Source organism: Anarhichas minor, unplaced genomic scaffold (genome assembly GCF_050575085.1).
Source record: "Anarhichas minor isolate MPS153535 unplaced genomic scaffold, ASM5057508v1 ptg000024l, whole genome shotgun sequence".
Lineage (NCBI taxonomy): Eukaryota > Metazoa > Chordata > Actinopteri > Perciformes > Anarhichadidae > Anarhichas > Anarhichas minor.
The window spans coordinates 5,670,925-5,691,913 of NW_027466470.1; the positions used below are offsets into that span (position 1 = coordinate 5,670,925).

The 20,989-nt window shown below is 42.5% G+C and overlaps 1 protein-coding gene across 1 annotated transcript; it reads left to right on the forward strand.

The window, feature by feature from the left end:
• The first annotated feature begins 3,955 nt into the window (after positions 1–3,955).
• Positions 3,956–20,136, forward strand: wnt9a (wingless-type MMTV integration site family, member 9A). Its single transcript, XM_076098546.1, has 5 exons — positions 3,956–4,047; positions 16,592–16,851; positions 17,131–17,393; positions 19,558–19,768; positions 19,871–20,136. Exons 1-5 carry the CDS (start codon positions 3,956–3,958, stop codon positions 20,134–20,136), a joined length of 1,092 nt encoding a protein of 363 aa, XP_075954661.1.
• Positions 20,137–20,989: the final 853 nt, after the last annotated feature.

A 20,989-nucleotide genomic window follows, 5' to 3' on the forward strand; every position in this document is an offset into this window, starting at 1 on the left:
TACAACTATATTATCTGTCATCTTGTGTGGAAAAGGGTGGCAGCATTTTGTTGACATTTTGGGAGATATTCTCTTCAATTAGCTCATCATAGCACAAAGACTGGAAACAGAGGGAAATAGCCTGGCTCTGTTTGAACAAAACAAAATCACCAGCAACTCTAATACTAAAGCTTTATCTTTTGTGTTTAAGTGTAAAACTGTCTGACACGTAACATCATTTTACAGGCTACACATGCAGATGCACGAAATGATTTCAGGCCTTCATGTGCACTTCTATGTTTCTATGAAGTCTTGAGAAATCAGCCCTGACCTCTTCATTCATATTATTTTGACAACTAAAGGAATTTTAAACGTTAAACCTTATTTAAATAATGACATACATAGCATACATAGATGGAATTTTACCCTTTCTAAGCATTAGGAGCAATGGGCTGCTGTAAAGCAAACGGGAGCCACTTGGGGTTCAGTGTCTTGCTCAAGGACACTTCAACCTGTGCTGCAGGGGATCAAACCACCAATCTTGTTACTTAAAGACGACCCTCTCTAACCCCTGAGCAACAGCCGCCCAAAAGCAAATTATCCCCATTTCTTGCTGAGGATTAGATGAAAAGATCAATAGCACTCTCTGTTAAATATGAAGCTTCAGCCAGCAGCTGGTTAACTTAGCTTAGCATAAAGACAGGAAGCAGGAGGTAAAAGCAAGCGTGACGACAAGACATCAGGAAGACAATGCACCCGCATATAACCTCCTGTCAAAACCCCCAAGTTTAAGTTTCACACTGTAGTTTTTGTTCAGACTGAAGAAATAAGATATAAAATGTTAATTAGTAAGCTTAAGAGCTGCTGGCAGGTGGATTTTGTCACAATTTAAGAAGAGCCAGGCTGCTTCCAGTCTTTATGCTAAAACAGATATAACAGTAGTATCAATCTTCTCATATTACTGTCCGCCAGAAAGCGAATACACTAAATGTTTGCTTTTGTATAACGTTCCACAATGCAGCAGGTCAACCTGTCATGTCCACTCATACTCAGATAACACACAATGCAAAAGGTGAATAACTGGGGATCTGTTGAGGGGGACGATCATAAGAGATCCAGTATCATGTGAAACATGCAACCATGAATTATCAAGCTTGCTCACTTTAATCTCTAATTTGAAGGGCTATTTTGTTCACACACAGTAAGTAGAAACTTGGCTCCGTGAAGCCACTTCGGCCCATCTACGGCTGTTTGTGATCTGTGGTGAACGGGGTGGATATCGTTTGAGATTGGGAATGAATAGACTTCATCCCGAATCCTGGCAGGAGCGCTCCCCAGGTGTAGCTGAGAAAACCTGGACCCTTCCCAAATTCATATACCTCTCTCTCTCTCTCCCTCTACGTGCCAGAAATCAAGGTGTGTAGGCGGACACAAAAGATGTCAGTTGGTAGCTGAGCTACTGAAAGGTGTTTACACAGGAGTTAAGCAGGGTTGTCCCTGACTAAATACATTCTCAGCTGGCAGTCGGTGGATATTATTTACAAATCAAGAGGTCAACCGTCAACAAATCTGTAATACTGATTCTTACTTATTATGGCTGTCATGCTTGAGAGTGAACCTGTCAGGTCGGTGAAATATTCCTTCGAATTGCTGTCATTTAACCACCTAAGTCTATGTTTTGAAGTGATACATTTAAAGGATTTTAGTCATCGTTATTTGTGAAAGAATCCATTGCTAAAAGCTTTGCTACATTATATCTTCATGTCTGTATTTTACAATCCTGCAACGTTCTAGTGAGTTTGCATGTTAAACAATCTTTTCAGGGACAATAACTAACCGTTTTGGTAATCTCCAAATCTTATGCAATCAAATGCGTAGGAAGAGTAAATATTTTTCAAGAGCAGGCCTGCCATAGCGATCAGATTACTTGTGAGAATGATTAATAGTTTGCCAATTGATTTATGGTGCTCAATAAAATATTTTTCAAAAGCGATTAAAGGTTTCATCTTTAGCTGTTGCAAAATCACCTACAGTTATATTTGCGGATAAATTAGCTTTCTTCACTGTGAACTGCGGGGGAACTCCTGGTTAAGGAGAAGTGATCACCGTGCCTCGCAAAAGGCAAGACCAGACTGATATTTAACTTCAACAGACAATCTTTAACCAAAATCTACTAAACAGGCAGCCTATTGTGTAGTGTATGATGCATTATTGACCGAGGAAATCAACACAGATGTGACAATATATGGAGCATGAGTGGACTAGTTTGGAAAGGTCGAGAGTAAAACTAAGACAGTTTGAACTATAAACCTCTCCATAGCAGTGGTGGAAAAAGTGTGAAGATAATTCACTTAATAAGTCAAAATATCAATGCTGTATTGAAAGAAGAAATCCTGCATTTAAAACCTTGCTCGCTCACACTACTAACAGAAGCAGCTATTTGAGCAGAATGCACTTTAAAGTTGCTAAATTCCAAATTCAGTGCGTGGTTGAGGGATTGCCTCCACACGGCTCTCAACATGGCGACAACTGAGCCGGCAGCTAATAGCTAAAGGTGCTTACAGCCTGAGCAGTGCAACCATGCCAACAGTGCTCACAGAGCTAACAGTGTTAGCCTGAGGGGTAACTGGAGGGTGGGGGCGCTGTATGCTTCGGTGACGACACCGTGGGTCGGGGCAGCGTTATCAGCGGTAGAGAGGTCCAAAGTGGTGGCGATTAGCTAGCCAGTGCGGTACAGACACAGGGACTCACATGCACTAACATGCACCCTCAGCCAGACCGCCTACACGTAAACAAAGCACAGAGAAGCTCAGGTTACTGCACACACACACACCTGTGGAGATTCTCTGCACCGGTAGATATAACTCCACATTAGCAAATAGTTGTTTTTTGTGTGCTACATTAATGGTCTGAATTAGAATTTAACATCTTTAAGTATCGAAAGTAAAACCACTTGTTACCAAGCAAAATGGCCACCGAATAAAATGTTTAGTCTACGGTTGTAGTTGGTTCAGGTGGGGTCAATTTTAACTTTTTAAAACTGCTGGACAGTTTAATGGATAAAAGAATGCATCATATTTCACTTGCGCATCATATGTTTTCTGTGTCTGCAAAATAATTCCAGCTGTCAGATGGAGTAAAAAGTAGCATACGATATTTCCAAGCGTAATGCATAATGTGCAACTCAAAAACCTACTAAATATTTCAAAACTTCAGATTGAAAGTTCATTTTTGACGATGGAAACAGCTGACAAAACTACTTTAACACAAGGTCCTCTTGTGTTAAAAATTGCTCCAGTATTTGCTCCGGAGCTTTCAATCGTATCACACGCTCTTCTTCAGGAGATGCTGCCCTTATGCTGAGCTTGTTTTGACATACAGCCCATGTCAAAACTCCTCGTACAGGGAGAAGGCTACTTAATCACTATAGTGGAGTAAACATACTTTCCACTGCTGCACAAAAATTAATCATTTTAAAATTTTACATTTTTTAGCCAACAGGGACGTCACTTTGATACAGTTCAGTACATGTGCTAGTATACATTGCATCCTGCTTCTGCTGGATTATACAAATTCAGGGTTTGCCATTCTGGAAATAAACTGTCACTGAGTGGTGGTAAACAAGTATTTGATCATATACAGGCCAGCTCAGAGTGACCTCAGTCTGCACAAACACTGACGGTATGGTGCTTAAAACGCCCACAGAGGAGAAACTGTCATTCCAATCGTATAAATGAAGACAACTGAGACAGATTTATCTGTCTCAGACCTGAGAGAGAATTGTGAATCAACTCGGCTCTCTGTATGCATTGCCATATTATTCTCTCTCTCTCTCTCCCTCTCTCTCCCTCTCTCTCTGCTGATGGGAGGAGCGCAGCGCAGCTCCTCTCTGTATAAGAAGTGTTGAACTTTCAACAAGGGATTTTACACAGCTACTCAGGAGAAACGAAATGATCTGCCCTGGAGCCGCAGCAAAATGCTGGATGGACACCTACTCCTGGGATGGTTAACGTTCACAGTTATAGTGTATCTTCTCAACTTGCCTGGACCAACCGCAGCATATTTCGGGTAAGAACAGATTTGTCCATGATGCTGCTTTCATTGATTTGATTGGTTCCTGAATTACAAATCAGGTAGCAACTTTTTTTTTCTCTCCTTCGAACTCACTGAAAACTTTTCTTTAACACAAGTTTATTTCGCGAGACTTCAACAAAAGTAATCTAATTCTACTTGGATTCGTTGTACGAGTTGTTTTGATTGCACTGATATCTGCGGGTCAGTGAGGTGTCATTTGGCGGCGGTACGTTGCGCAGCGCTCAGCGGCCTCGCAGCTGGTGGCTGCGGCAGGTTGTCTGCACATGATTTGGCCTCGCTGAAGCTGCTGACAAAAAAACAAAAAGAAAGAAAGTGTGACAAGCACGGTCAGCGAGTATCTTAGCAAGCCCATAAACACAGCATCTATTATAGGTCGTTATACGCAGCCGCGGAGTAATGTTGGCCGGGGAGCGTTCACCCCATTCTTTCCCTGACAATTGAGCCTGCGCCCGCTGTAAAGTAACCCCTGGGCACGTTTGAATGGCAGGTAGCGGTCGAGTGATTATTTTGCTGAAACCCTTGTAAAATCATATTCTTGGTCGACTCTGAAAACAGCCGCGGAGCGAAAGGTGAGTGTATATGCCTCAGACTCCACAGCTGGTAACAATAAAGCAATCTGGTGGCCGAAACGTCTGCTCAGCTTGCACAGAAAATTCCCCCATCCAGCATAAACATCACACAACTCGAGCAGTTTTTTTTTTTTTTTCTTTCTATTTTCTGCTGCCTCAATCAACTTTGAAACACACTTGGAACACGTGTTGGGAAATTAATCAGAAAAATTGAGCGTTTCAGGAATCATGTCATGTACACAATGATGTTTAATTTAAAAAAAGAGCACAACGGTGTACATTTCAAAGTAAGGCATTCCCAGGGAACGCCTTGGATTTTAGGTGTAGCCCACTACGACCTCCACTTTAGAGTGCCTACTAATGCACTGAACTCTAGTTTGCCTACTTGCATGACCTGCACTTTTAGTTTTTTCTTCTGTCTCAGTTACAGAAGAACATTTACCCAGCAGGGAGGCCAAGGTCGTTCAAATGAGGTCAGGTGGAAGGGCAGCCATGTTTCACCTGGAACTGAAGAGGTTTTTTTAATCCTAAAAAGCCCCCCCAGTGACAACTGACTGATTTGGAAACTGTCAGAACAAAATGTACCAAGGTGGTATGTCATAGTATACAGAAGCACGATCTTGGTGCTTTTCTGTATCTACAAATATGGGTGTTGATGGGTGCCGTTAGTACTCCCCTGGGCTGCTAAGAGTGCAGACGTTGCATAGAGACAAAAGGCGGTATAGGCTGTGAAGTGATGACACTTAAAACCTTTCCAGCAGAGTCAAATTTATGGCTATGGTATGGGTGTTGTGCGGGATCCAGGAGTGTTAGTTGATCTGAGAACTGTGGTGGTGAATCTGCAAGAGAGGACAGGAAGTGTCTTCTGTTAGACTCGTGTGTTAGACTTGTTGACCTGTTGAAGTGGGATCTACCTTTTCCTTGATGAGGTATGGTGGTATAAAATCTTACAAAATATAAAAGGATAAGCAATTTTGGGAGTCCTGAATCATTTTGTAGATGTCAAACTGTCTGAATTAACTTGATTGTTGTGATTAACACAGATTTTCACGTCTGGGTAAATGTTGTCGTCTTGGGTGTTGCACCGAAGTGTTCTCATCTGAGTGATGTAAACATGCTGCACGGCACCTGTAATAGCTCTGTATGATGGAAATATCTCAGCCCTTCTCAGTAAAACGTCATCATCTGTAATGCACATGCACACATCGAGTACATTCTCTGTCTCTGTCTTTGGTTTCAGTTCCAAAGTTGCACTGGAAGGACAAATGTAACCCTGCTCTCTGTTTCTGTCTCCCACCCTGTAGCAGTGTCGCCCTTGGCAGGCAGCATGTATTAAGGTTGACGTGCCAAATTGGCACTCACATCGGCCTTAATGGTCCTAATGGTAATGCATATTTACTCATTCAGTTAGCACTTGTTTTCAATTCCCTCTGTCAGTCTGTTCTCTATCTGTGGCCTGTGTAGCGCAGCGAGACATGTGGTATTGCGATACTCCAGACTTATTATTCCGCGGCCCGGTGAGGATGGAATATGAATGAGTGTCAGTGAATGATTTAGCCCTGCAGCTGAGGAACATGAAACATAGTGAAAGAGCCTGCACAGGTGACACTGATACAAAATGTGACTGCCCCGCGGCCAACTTCTCAGAAACTCGACACCGGTGACACTCCGGCACAGTCCTGCTCGGCTTCAACTGTGGGCTACACTCGCGCAAACCTGTTCAAATATATATTCCATGAGCACGAGGCATCCTCGGGCCTCTTGAGTACTGATTTACTCAAAATAGAGGGTCAATGTTGCATACCCAATTTCCAGAGTGCGGTGGATCGTAAGTGTAACATAAACACAATCTCTCCTGCTCATAGTCTGCGTGGCTGAGGGTGGGGTGGGATTCCTGGCGTAGTCAAGCACTCGCTTAAATTGTCATCCTTTGCCACAAGAATGTGAGCACTCATTTTCTTCCCCCCAGCCTGTTGTGGCAGGTGCTGGTTCTGCTAAATCCGTTATCATTAGAATTTGAATCGGTAGCATTTGCCGAGCTTTCGCTACTTGACTTAATAGGTTACAGCACCTTGATGAGAATGTTTTGTAAACTGTCGGAGAGGGAAGTGTTTGCCCAGTTGACCCTGTCGGGGCTCCGAGGGCTCCCCGAGACGACTGTCGGTTTCAATTTGAGTTTTGGTGAAAGGCATGTCATTCTGTAGTCTTGTAAACTTTGCTGAATGCGAGTCCCAACACTGAGTCAAGAGTTTGTTTATATTTAGTTCATGTGCGACATATACAGGAAGGCTGCCCACAGTAATGCTGCTGGGATTTACCAATCACAGAGGCACCGCAGCATCCGGAAGAAGCAAATATAGTGGTTGCTATTACTTGCTTTTTAATCATCCTCAAAGAATCTATCGTCAGTTTGTTCCTGATGCCCTTTCAGATGGAAGTATTGTTTTCAGCGCTCCATTAAGTGAGGCAGAATGCCCAAAACAACAGGATAACAAATGGGATGTGTGTAAATTTACTGAGGAGGAAGGATTTTTCAGTTTGCAGCTGTAAAAGGTTTTATCACTGTGCTGAATTAGTTCCTGGTGTGTGTCGAACAGCAGTGTTTTAAAGTTTAAAGTAGACTCATTTCTTTAGCACCGGACAGAAATATTACAAGTTGTTTTTTAAGCGGCTCCTTGTAAACATTTCCTTTGGTTCCCTCGTCTGTCTCCCTTCCCGTCTTCTGGGTCGCCTGCCTCATGTGCGTGCCGGCATCCCTGCAGTGGTTTGTGGGGAGCTGGTGGGTGATTACCACTCATTAGGAGCAGCGCAGTTAGTGTGGGCTCAGGCTGGTGATGCCTGGCAGACAGTGGTGGCGGGCGTCTCATTACCAGGCCTTAAGGACTGATTAGCCCTGACGTGCAGCAGGGTGGGGAGCACCGTTGATAGAGGTGTTTCCCAACTTCATAGGATATCCTGTGGCTATAGCCACACCTCAAAGGGTATCACTTTACTGTGAGCCAAGAAGATAGGATTCTCTCAGCATTGACGCTGTGACCGTGCAGCGTGGTGAGATCACGCAAACCTGGAGGCTTAGATAACGGACCGCATGGCCTCTGAAAAGAGAGAGCTTTGTTTTCTTTATATTTCTGTTTGATACATCAGGATTTGAGCTAAGCCATGCTTAGCTTTGGGTGCTCTGCTCTACAACGTTCCCGTGGAAAGGCCTGCTACGCCTGTGGATGCCACAGGGTGGTGCAGCGCCTTCCGAGAGCGCAGGATAATCCTCAATCAGCACTTTGTAACCTTTTTTGAGTAACAGTAGGAGAGTGGGAAATGAAATATGAAAACATCAAATGCAAAGGCAGCCAAGTCTGTGTAAAAAAAAAAAAAAAAAAAAAATATTCAGGAAACAAAAATACTTCTACGTATGCTTAGTTGTGGTCGACCTGCATGACACGTTCGAAGTTTCTTTCAACTTCAGTTTACAGAGCAAAAAATCCCCTTTGCACAGAATATGATGTCTTCTCTAAACTAAGTAATGCACAGCGTTACTGTTTGTTTAACAGGTTGAATTATCAAGAATTACAGAGTGGTACACACCTTAATAGGTTTCAGTGGTATTTGTAGTGGGTTGTTATGGGGCTCCTACTGTATAATAACATGGTTCCCATGAATATCTTTGAAGATTACATGGTTTGGTAAGGCTTTTGAAATGTGTTTGGCTTTCACATCTTAAAAACGTTCAGTTCTGGTGTCATCAGCATGCCGAGCAGACCGCAGCCAAGACATATTCGATTTTAAAAGGACTGTCCCACCAGTCAGCTGTGCACTTCATTGGTGGGTATAGTCAGAAGATATGGGAAGGAAACTCTTGTTGAAGGAAACTCTTGTTGGTAATGCATGATGATCTTTGCAGATGGAGCTGGAGACATGGGCAATTTGCAAAACAGGAAAACGAATATAGGCTCAAGATACTTTTAGTGGTCAGACATTGATGAGATGATGCTAGTTAGTGCGACCGCTATGTCCTGTGTTTTCCATCCTTGACCACAGGCGTTTTCGCTGCCTGGTTTGTGGGGATATAAGAGACATGGCACTTCACATGTGTACCAAGATTAGCAGATTGACAAACCCTCACTTAAGGCTTTGGCCTTCTAGAGAATAACTGTGCGTTTCTCATGTCTAACTCTGTTGTTTTTAGTCAGTGTTGTCAGTTTAAAACGTGGCTTTCCGCAGCAGCCGAAATAACATCCTGGTTTTGAATCTCATGCACCTGCGAAGATGAATAATTTCATAAAGGATGAAAGGAAGTTGACCGTACCTCAGAAACTGCAGGGTTAGACTTTTACTGCACTTAATCAGGACGTTCATCTTGCGTAAACACAATCCTATAGAAGCCTGACCTGACATGCACCGAGATACTTCACTCAAACGTGTGTGTGTGTGTTTGCCAAATGGGTGTTATTATATAGACTAAGGTTTGCCTCAAAAGGCATATTTATCCATAAAGCCTGAGTATTAGTTTGAGAATGGACACAGTCAGAAGTACACTGACATGAATGGGCCTAGGCATGGCAGATGATCTACGCTGCGATTAACCTTGAAGTACTTTTGTTTCTCATTGAGAATGGTCCCATTTGCATGACTTTCAACTGGTTGCTGCTGCTTTAATCATCAGTCAAATGTCAAGAGTCAAACTTTTTCCCTCCAGGCGATAAATGAGCTGTGTGTACATGCACACAAACTCTGCTACTGGGGAATATTGGCCAAGAGAGGCCAACACTTTCCGTCTTTAACTTCGAAATGACTGTCAGTACACAAGCTTCAATTTTGCAGATTAAAAAAAATAAATCTTTTTTGCATCTGGGTTCTGCAGGACTTTCAGGAAAAAAAACGTATCTTTCAGTAATAAGAGTAAATAACCGTGAATGAACTTAGCCACTTGTAGTTACTGAGGCATGAGTGATTGTTTTGTTTTGAATTTTGCGGTTTGACGCTTGGTTTGTTCACAGGAGTGCTTTTGCCCAGTGTAACAGGAATGAACAAACCTGAGACCTCCAGTCTCTGCACACTTTTCGTCGGTTTTGCTCACTCACCAAATTACCATAGTCTGGGTCTTGTGTCTGCATGTGCGACTCAGTGAGAGCCGAGAACAGTATGTGTGCCTGAACGTGTTTGGTGCGTCGGTGCGCTGGTACAGGGCTGCTCTGTGCCATGGTGTAGGCTAGAACAGGGGAGTCATGCGGACACTGCTGCATGCCCAATCTGTGCCAGTCACACAGTGACTATAACTGAGCTGCTGACCTTAGAAGCCTTGAGTTCTCACATAGCAGTTAAACCTCTTACCATGCCCCACACTCCCATTCCCAAACCCAGGTCCTGTAGTCCTACTTCTCAGCTACTAGTGCTCGCATTCACGGATTAAAAAATTAGTGCTGAACAGTGGCTTTCCCCCCTTTTTTTTTTTTTTACGAATTGAAAGAAAGAATATTTTTATGCGGGAAAAGCTGAGTGAGAATACATTGACTTAAAAGAAAATATGCCTCATGCATCGTGTCATTCACATTTAAAATATCAAAAGGGTACATGCACATGAACTCGACCCAATCAGCCAATTAGTGGGAGTAGCCTGATGCAGCCTATGTTGGTTGCAAATGACCAGAAGGGACATCAGATGATATAACATTGATCATATCCTGTTAAGTCATACAAGATAGCGGGCTTTCCCCTCTCACATTGGAAATGGTGGTGCTGGTAGACGTCGCATGACATCCCCACAATGCAGAAAGGCTCATTACTCAACTAACAATGACTTGCTAAGTCCCTGGCCAGTACCACTTTGCTTTCAAAGTCGTTTTGTCATGTTACTGTACTGTGTCAGCCACAGCTTGTTAGGAGTAGTCACAATACCCAGTGCTTTCAACCAGTGACTAATCTTATCTTAGCTTCATACGTAATCGTTTACTCTTTCCCCTATTTCTGGCTTTAATGACTCGGGGAAAAGAACAGTGTCACTATATCGGAGTTCAATGCAGGATTTCGTCTCTTATAAACGTTTTTGAGGCGGACAATAGCCTGGAGACTCCCTGTACCAGAGAGTCATTCGACACTGATTCATGGTTTCTTCAATTATTCACGTTCAAGCTGTGGAGCACACTGTCAGCTATAGTTAGAGTGGGCCAGAGGGAAAACACCACACAAACTCGCATTCCTACAACCTCTGGCATGGCCTGGCGTGATACACCAGATGGGACTTGGGCAGGGTGGTCTGAAGTTCATCCAACATTTCTGAGAAAAGAACACACTTCCCTCCCCCCCCCCCCCCAAAAGGAGCATTTTAAACACTGAAGGCATGGAGGAAAAAGTGAACGAGAGAAAAGGAGATCAGCACTGGCGAGTTTAAATTCCTACAGAAAGTCAATGTTTGATTTCTAAGAAAAAAACGTACACATTGCTATCAGGTGAGCATGGTGAGTTTGTCTTCATGACAGCTGAACTGTTCCAGGACACATGTTCATGTCCGTCATTGTCTTGTGTAGGTTACGTTCTGAGACAGCGGTGGTTTTGTCTACAGGAGGCTTTGTTTTGAGCCAACAGCTGGACGGAATGATTGGCATTCGTTTAGAGTAATTGACCAGTGGGAATAGGGGAAGTTCGGAAAAAGGGAAGACGGAGGAGGAGGGGGGTAAGCTGTGATCTAGGAGACACCAGACCACACAACCTGCAAGTCCAGGCTGATGGAGAAGCTGTGGCTTTTGTGCTTTTTCTGCCTGGGCGCGTTCAGCCACGACTGACTCTTGTCGGTGTTGACTTAAGGTAGTAAGTGCCTGTATGCATGCACACACGTGTAACGTTATATGGTAACCAAACATAACCAGCAACTATTTGAGGAGGGAAGATGATAAACAAACAATAGCTTATCTCCAAATTTGAAAAACAATACTGTACCAGAAAAACGTTTGCTTTGGTAACATGTGGTATTTTCAGCAGTTGAAGCACCAACGAGAGCCTATCTTTTTTTAAATCTATTGATCTTGACATTATTGTAAGTATTGGTATTACAAAACGTGAATGTCTGCAGAAGTTACACAAATCTCTGATCTAAACAGGACAGCAACCACAGCCCGACCGATACTGAACTTATGAGTTGAAATTAAAAAGAAAAAAGCTATGATATATTGGCCAATAACCATTTTTAAAACAGCTTTGCAAAGGATTCCATCTTTTTTTTTTAATTTTACATTTGAATAATAAACTCGGTACACTCTGTTGGACAACAGAGGTAATGGTGACCTCAGACATTTCGGTACTTCAGTTTCTTTTGTTTTCTTGTGATAATGTACCTGTGGTAAGCTAAAATTTGGCTGATATATTATCTCGTTTATGACTAATTAACTCATTTACTTTTTAGGTTGGGAGATCTTCATAAAATAGGGAAAAACTTGTCTGAACGAGAGTCCAAAGCCCAAAGATGCTGACTTTACAATGATATAAAACAGAGCAGCAACGGTTCACATCTTTAAAAGCTGTAACCAGTGATGGTTTGATTGTTCAAATTGTTTTAGCATCTGATATTTGTAAAGTTTGCTGTTTTGAGTTTAATCTATACTGAGTTTAATCTGTACCACATGGACTTAGCCGCCTTCGTTTACATATGGAGTATTTGAATAACCAGCAGTTAGAAAGCTATGTGTGTTTGTAGCCTACACACAGAGCAAGCAAATCAATTTGGCCAAGAAAGTTAAGGTAAGAGAAAAAATACGTTTGCCACTATCTAAGAGTTTAGGTATTATTACACCTCCTTAACTATTTACAGACCAAACCAGTGAAGAATGAGCTGAATTACCAGCTGAGGGTCACTTCCAGGCCTGTAATGTAAAGCCAGAGAGGGAGTGACGATGGCGAAGTTTAGTGCTAGTCAATGATTTCCTCGAGGGATCGACTCTGTGGTGTGAAACGAGCCGCTTTCACTTAACCCGCTGCATTGAAAAATGCATATAAAGTATATGTCACGGGCGATGGGAGGTGCGGACAGGTAGAGAGAAAGGACTAAACAAACTCCGGTGTTACCAAGTGAAAGACAGTGGAGGAGGAGCATTATGAGAGTTGGTCAGTGATGTCTGCGAGCAGTGTGTAGAGGCAAGTGTGTGAATGGAAAAAGCAAAGCTGAGCAAACATCAGCAAGAATCCCACCTCACGTTGGATAATAATGACTTTTATACGTTGGTGTTGTATTCCACGTGTAATTGGTGTTGCTGTGCCAACACCTCAAACAAAAACACCTACAGAAAATGGTCCATGATGTGAAAACACAGTTACATGTTCTTACTTTCATATGCAATGTTGCGGAGATACTGTGCGGGTCCCTGAGCTTCACTTACTCTTTAAATATGTCGTGATAAGCAACCGTATTCTGCATTCGTCCCTACCTTCTAAGGCAACCCTTTATATAGCTTTTAGAAGTTGTAATCTTAAGCTTTATTAATGGTAATAGATCATTCATTAGTGCTTTATAGATCAGTTATTAGATAAACTAATTTTGGGTTGTGATTTTGTATTTATGTTATACATGTTCAGCTGAAAAGGTTCTGATTAATTGAATAGTCAATCAACAGAAAATGAATACTGTTTTCTGACATTTGATAAAGCAAACGATTAATCTATTAATGAAACAAAAAAAAGATCTGCAGATTCATCGATGAATGAAATCATGTGAGGCAGCCCTAAAATGTTTATTAATGAATTGTTGATGAATGGATTTGGTCCAGATCCAAAGAAGTCTTTTGCTTGTTGTTTGACAACTAAAAAAAGTTGTTACCAACGTCTTATAACGGATCTATACAGCTTTAGTAGATTATTATCATCCCTTAATAATGCCATTGGTTACAATTTATAAACCCTTAATGGTGCATCATTTGGAAGTGGTTTTTCAATATGTTATAGAATAACTGAGTTGAGATGACCTGTGGTTTTGTTTTTTACAATTTTTCTTCCTAAAAGTGTTTTACAGATTTGTAATGAATTCTTCTGATTTAGCCACTGAGCTGTTTTCCAATTCTCTTTTCCTCTAAGTAAGTTGAATGAGTTCATTCTTCAAATATCAAAAAAAGTGCATCCAGTAAAAGATGATGGACAGACATCTGTGATACTATTTGACTATTTTCTGTTCTGCTACAGAGTGGAAACGCACACAAGAGCGAGCCCCGGCCAGTAGCTTCTCCTCTGGAGGCGTAAAGTGTTTCTCCCCTCCACACTTTGCCTCCCGGCTGTCTTTGTAACTAGCTAGAAATATGCCTTTGTGTAAAAAAAAAAAAAAAAAAAAGCCGCAGAGACAGTAGCGTTGAGATCAGTGTCGTGTCATCTTTGGCCTCCCTCCAGCTCCGCTCACACCATCTTTTTGTCTCAGACAGCCAGACGTCACACAGACAGTTGAGGCCTGTCACTCTAATGGTGTCTTGTTTTGGCAGACATGTGGCCCTTTGGAAAGATCTGACGCTGATACAGGTTACTATGCGTGCCTTACCGAGGAATGTGCACGTCATGTTATTGATATTGAGTAAATTCAGACCAACATTTGTCGGTTGGAGCTCTTTGCTAAGCCATATCTATATATTGTACAAATTCCAATGCGTATTTGCTTATCTTTTAAGTTACAGGCATGTAAACTGCTTCCTGGTGTGGTGTCAGTATAAAACATGTCTTGAATTCACATGATTTTTAATTCCCCACTGTTTTTTTCAAATGGACTTCAGGGATCTTTCATTCCCTGACTGCTTGCCATAGAAATGGAACGGTTGTCAGTCATAGGTAACATACCGGGTTAGCTGGATTTGTTTGTTTTGGCACTTTGAATATGTTTCCTTGGCATTGTTAGCATAGTGCGCTCGAACAAAACATGAGACAAATAAGAGGAAGATGTTATTCCCAGCGAGACAGTCCTCCTGCGTTGTGCATGCTTCGCTCTGTACACCTCAAACCATGCATTTCTTTACTGTCTGAGTGTGTTGCGAGAGCAATCTCCGTCAAGACCCAGCTTGCCAGGTTTCCATTTGAGAATCCATAGCTGTCAGACAAGTTAAGGAAAGGCAAACACACTTTGTAAAAAGGGAAACCATTTGACCCAATCTGAAAGCAAATCCTGATGCCTCCTTTTAGATTTTGACTGCTCGGATTTTCAACCCAAACGTGAATGCATCGTAAAGACAATATCGTATATCGCATGTGTGAACTATTAGGTCCATTGGTATGAAACTCAGACTCGAGGGGAAACATTTCAGTCAGTTATTGGACCTATTAAAACAAATGTCTTGTTGAAGAACTCCTGTGACCTTCTGCTAGAGGCTGAAGTGAATATGAGTGGTTACAGAATCCTCTCTGAAAAACAGTAATGAAGTCAAAAATGTAAGTAATGAAGATCACCGATCAACACTTCTGCTCTATTGACGAAACCAGTGCAGACATCCAGCAGGTGCTCTGCACCTTTACGAAAATACTATAGAGTCATTTATTTTACGCTGCTTGGCTAAATCCAACAACAATGTGTTTCCCATTTGCTGTGGTTACTCTTCACAGTCTTATAGTTGGACCTCTTTTATTTCGTTTGGCTGTATGTACACTTTTTACATGCAAGAAGGGATGGACAACAAGTCACTATTCCTGATTTAATAATGCTGTGATAAATGTTATGGACTGTATCGGTTATGATATTCATTTGCAAAACTTGGTTCTTCAATCCTTGTTTAGGGTCAGTTTTTACAAAGAAAATGTACAACTTCTTTCTACTTGAAAGCAAGAAGTTGGAGTCCCGCTTTTTATTAGTGCATCATTGGGCGAGGTGTCAATCGGTGCACAAAAGTGTCTTTAAAAATGTCCCATGTCCATCCCCGAAGGCACGTTGGCCAGACGACTTGTGCTTTTGTGAGTTCTGTAAATCCAGTTATTCTTCAGTTTCACTTTAAGGGTGTAAAGGAGGCCAGAAATTCCACATAATGAACAACCACGGTGCCAATCCTGTCAGTTGGTGTGACCAAAATGGTCACAGGCTGACAGTCATGTCCCCTGTGTGTGTTTATGAAAGTAATGCTCTGCTCTCCCCATCACAACCTCAGAACGCTGGTCGTCGGTTTTGCCAGCTATGTGGCAGTCCTCGCTTTGTGTGTTTTATATACGCTTCCCTTAAATAAACCGACGAAAGGAGTGCAAGTCTACCACATGTTCTCCATACCGTGTTTAGAACTGAAGCTTCTGCTTGTATTTCAGATGGATCGCAGCTTTAAGGTCCTGAATGCCGGACTTTTGTTACAGGGCTTCTATAATGAGTGTAAATCCTGCTGTGTGATCATGTTTAAATGTACAACGCTGCTGTGAGTGACAACCCCCCCCCTCAGGATATGATATAAATATTAAACCAAGCCTCCGCTGGCGACTGTTTCACATACATGTGGTATGACTGTCAAGTCCACTGCATGCCATTGTTTAAAACATGTCCCCATACCAGTTGAGCTCTTTATTACTTCTACAAATTAGAACGGTATCTGAAATCCTCGATACTGAAGGCAGTGAGCTGCTGGTGCTGTGACTTTATTAGCGTGTGAGGTCTAAAAACGGGGACAAAGCGGTGTCGGGAACTTCTTATGAAAAGAAAGAACTCTTCCACCTCTGCAGAGAATTCGCTCTATATACAGACACGCCTGTGCTGGAGGTTGATCTCAATCTCCAGCAAATGTTGAATTCCCCTGAACATTAACCACTGAACAGCTGAATTCATTTGAACATTAACCAAACTTTTGAGCATTATATGCCCCAGCTGTGCTTCCTGTGCTGTTTATGTAGTATATCTTTGCAACTTATTGTTTGTCCAGGAAGGTCAGCATCCTGCGCTTTATTGGAACCTTTTATCAAGATGAATCCACTCTCTGTGCAGTGTTTTTAACTGACCTGAGTGCGTCTGTGATCTTTCCGTCTAGGTTGACAGGTAATGAACCGTTGTCTATCCTGCCACTGAACTCTCTACCGGAGGAGAACGTGGGCAGGGCCCACTACAAGCTGTGCGACCGGCTGAAACTGGAAAAGAAGCAGCGCAGGATGTGTAGACGAGACCCGGGCGTGGCGGAGACCCTGAGAGAGGCCATCACCATGAGCGCCCTAGAATGCCAGTACCAATTCCGCTTTGAGAGGTGGAACTGCACCTTAGAGGGGCGCCACCGAGCCAACATTCTAAAGAGAGGTTTGTTTTTTTGTTTCAAAGAAGCAATATATGACATCCAGATCATTAATATAGCGGCAAACAAGCATTATCTAGTTGAGCTATGTCTACCTGGGCAGAGAAAGTTGAGCCGTTGAGAGGCAATCACAATGCTTCCAATCACTCCGATATTGCACACTGATGAAAACTAAAACAGTTCTTTAAATGAGCACTTTGATAGATTGATAGTGCACAGAACTCTTTTGAACCTGCTCTATTTTCCCGCCTCTCATTTGTCACTTTTCAATGTGCTTTTTCCAGGATTTAAAGAGACAGCCTTCTTGTATGCCATCTCCTCGGCCGGCCTGACCCATGCGATGGCCAAGGCTTGCAGTGCGGGACGCATGGAGCGCTGCACGTGTGACGAGGCCCCGGACCTGGAGAACCGCAAGGCGTGGCAGTGGGGAGGCTGCGGAGACAACCTCAAATACGCAAACAAGTTTGTCAAGGACTTCCTGGGCAAACGCTCCAACAAGGACCTGCGTGCACGCGTGGACATGCACAACACAAACGTGGGCATGAAGGTAAGAGTGAGAAGATGGCGATGGTTTATTAATGGGGTGCTTGACTGATATTACTCAAAGTAATTTTGATAATAATAATGGGAAGTACTACTCAGCCTGTGAAAACAGTTATGACAAATTTCGGACATAACTTTCACTTAAAGCTGCTCTAATAGATATTTTAATATCCTCAATGGGTCAATTTTTTTGTTTAATCTGAAAAGGGGTCACTCGTAACACCCATGAGGCCAACCAGGACACACTCATCACGAATGAATGAGGTCAGAGTTCATTTGGAGTCACAGACGGTATTCAAACAGAAATGTTGGCTGCTCTCTTGAATCAGTGAAACGGTGGGAAAACTGTGATAATATAATACAGGCTGAGTGCTGTGCAAATATATATATATACTGTATATTTATATAGACAAACGGCAACATGAAGTGCCAAGTCATTGCGCCTTATCCCGGATATACTGTTCGACCATATCTTTGGTTTTGCTTTGAACTGCTGCAGTTTAAACATTAGAGCGCTGGTAAATGACTGCTGTCCAAAACACAACACACTGTCCAAATATATGGTTAGAATGACCAAAGTGGAATTAAATACGGCCGCAAGACAAGGACTTTGATAGAGTTATTCATGGGCATTTTGATTGAAATTACTGAAAAAAATAGTGTAGAGTATCATGTATCTCCAAGAAACCTGGAAAAAAACCTAGTGATTAAAATAATTGCCACTGTACATTTGGGGAAATATAAAAGTGCTCATTTGTCAATATTTGGTTTTCTCTCCCAGATTAGATAGGCAGCATCTCACATTTGTGCTCCGGCACAATTCAATGACTGTTTGTGGTTAGCAAATATTGTTTTTTCATCTTGGAAGTGTTTTTAATAGTAAAATAAAAAGAGGGAATGGTCTTAATCTGTCAGGCCGAAGCAAACTTCTGGAATACGTTTCCTTCACTCGGCTTTTCTCACTCTGTAGCCATTTTCATCTTGCTTTCAAAATGAATTATAGCAGAAGCACACTTCCCAAATGTTCGCAGACACAAAACTCTCCCAAAAGACCAATGCAGGCTCTTCCTTTTCAGCTTGGCTCTCCGCAGTCCAATGTCACAGGAGATTTAATTTGTGATAAAAGATTTACAACATTGTTTTTGCTCTTTTTTTTGTGTGATTTTTCACATGTAGTGAGGTAAACCGCAGTTGTTCGGGATGAATTCCCACACGGAGGACGGAGCTGGAATGTGCTAGCCTCTGCATCCCCCGACATTTAAAAGCTGACCTATCAAAATTTTCTTGACCTGCTGGTGTGATGAATGTGCGCTTCCTGTTCCCCGATCTCTTTCACAGTCTGAGAAAAGAACTGTAGCTGCTATCCAAACTCTAGGACAATGTGTTATTGTCATTGATTTTCGCACACACACTGCTTTTACTTTGTGGTTGACGCTGAAGTAAACTTTGGCTGACTGCAAAAAGGTCAAGTAGCAATAAAATAACGTGTTTGTGGTCACTTTTGCTGATGATCTCCATGTTTCACTTGCAATTCTACGATTTTATATACAGACCATCTTAACTATTCTTTCTCCCTCCAACTGTTTGCATGACTTATTAAAGGACATAATTACCACACGAGAAGATTGGGTTCATCAACTCTAGGTTTAGTAAACGCATTGAGAGGAATAGCGCCCAGCATCTACATACAAGTCTCTTATTTACAAAGTCTGAATAGGATAGTCTGTTCTTAGCAATATCTTTCCCTCACTTATCGTGATAACAGTTATGTCGTTTGATCAAAATGACATCCGTGGTTATCATAAAAAAATCTTCCCACCAGCTAATATGCTTTTGCTCTTCTTTTCACAGACTTAGACAAAGTGCAATATTGTTCTCCTTCTCAATTATGTTAATTATAGTTCACATGCAATATGTGAAGCCTCTGTTTTTTCCCTTTTATTGTGGTATCAAAGAGACCAGTGAATTTACTAATTTGCTGTGGTGTCTTTTACATTCCTCTCAAACCACTGCTCTCCACCCTCAGCGTCTAATTGTGAGCATATTTTGGGTAATTTGGCTCTTTGAAATGCTGCTTACTAAACAAAGGCTCATTAAATGACATAGCTTTCATCACATTCCTTCAATATTACGTGGCAGTTAACAGTATTTCATTGTCTCTGAACCAGGTAATCAAGGCCGGAGTGGAGACCACTTGCAAATGCCACGGCGTTTCCGGCTCCTGCACCGTCCAGACCTGCTGGAGGCAGCTCCAGCCCTTCCACGATATCGGCAAGCAGCTGAAGCAGCGCTACGAGACCTCCATTAAGGTCGGCAGCTCCACCAATGAGGCCACGGGGGAGGGAGAGATCTCCACGGGCCGGAGCCAGCAACAGCAACAGCAACAGCAGCAGCAGCAACAGCAACAGCAGCAACAGCAGCAACAGCAACAGCAGCAGCAGCAGCAGCAGCAGCAGCAGCAACAGCAACAGCAACAGCCCGCCCTGAACGATCAGATCCCTCGCACTATGGACTTGCTCCACATCGAGGACTCGCCCAGTTTCTGTAGACCCAGCAAGTACTCGCCAGGCACGGCGGCCCGTAAGTGCTACAAGGACAAGAACTGCGACGCTATCTGCTGCGGGCGAGGCCATAACACTCAAAGCAGGGAAGTGACCCGGCCCTGCCAGTGCCAGGTGCGCTGGTGCTGCTACGTCGAATGCAAGCAGTGCACACAGAGAGAGGAGGTCTACACCTGCAAAGGGTAAACCGGCGACCTGTCGGCCCCTACGATCAGTGGAGCAAGTGAAAGATGGTGGTGTTGAAGGGGAGTGGCTGTTTTGTTCCCAAACAAGGTTCTGCTTCCACTGTCGGAACAGTGTTCTGCAAACAAAAGAGGAGCGAGCCGATGGAGAAGCAATAAGCACTTTGAGTTGGGCTTCAGAGGTCCTGTGGCCCCCCGTGTCTGGGGTTTGCAGATCAAAAAAAAAACATCTCAGACAACTGGGAAAATATCTCAAGCTTCTTTTTTATAAATCACAACTTTGCCTTGAATTGAGAAGCTTTTATTTTCCCATAAAATAAAAATCCTATATCATCTTTTTACAAAAAAATCTGAGATTAGCGTCCAGCTAATGAGGATCAAACACATGGACAGGAACACCATCAGACTGGATTCTGGGGTCAAAGAAGAATGGTGTGTGTGTGTGTGTTGGTCATTCTTTGTGTTTTTTTGTGAGCACGTGATAGATAGCGAGGGGGGTTCGAATGACGACTTGTATGGCAATGAAAACCATATTCAGAGACTGCTAAAAAAAAAAAAAAAAAAAGACAGGGTGTAAGATTTACTTTACACGCACATATTTACACTCACACACATTGTGTGTTTGCATATGTATATAAATAAATTCAGTTATATTGTCATGATATTATACAAGCCACTTATCTAACTATGTTAAAACAAACCACTAACCACACAAATGTTTTGTTGTTTGTGTGCTCTCGCTCGTTTTTCTTCTTGATTCATGTTGACAAGGCCCTTTGGAAAGCAGCACACTTGCGTCTTGCTGTGGATAATTTATAGATCCTTTGGGACTACTCCTTCACAGGGAGAAGAAAATC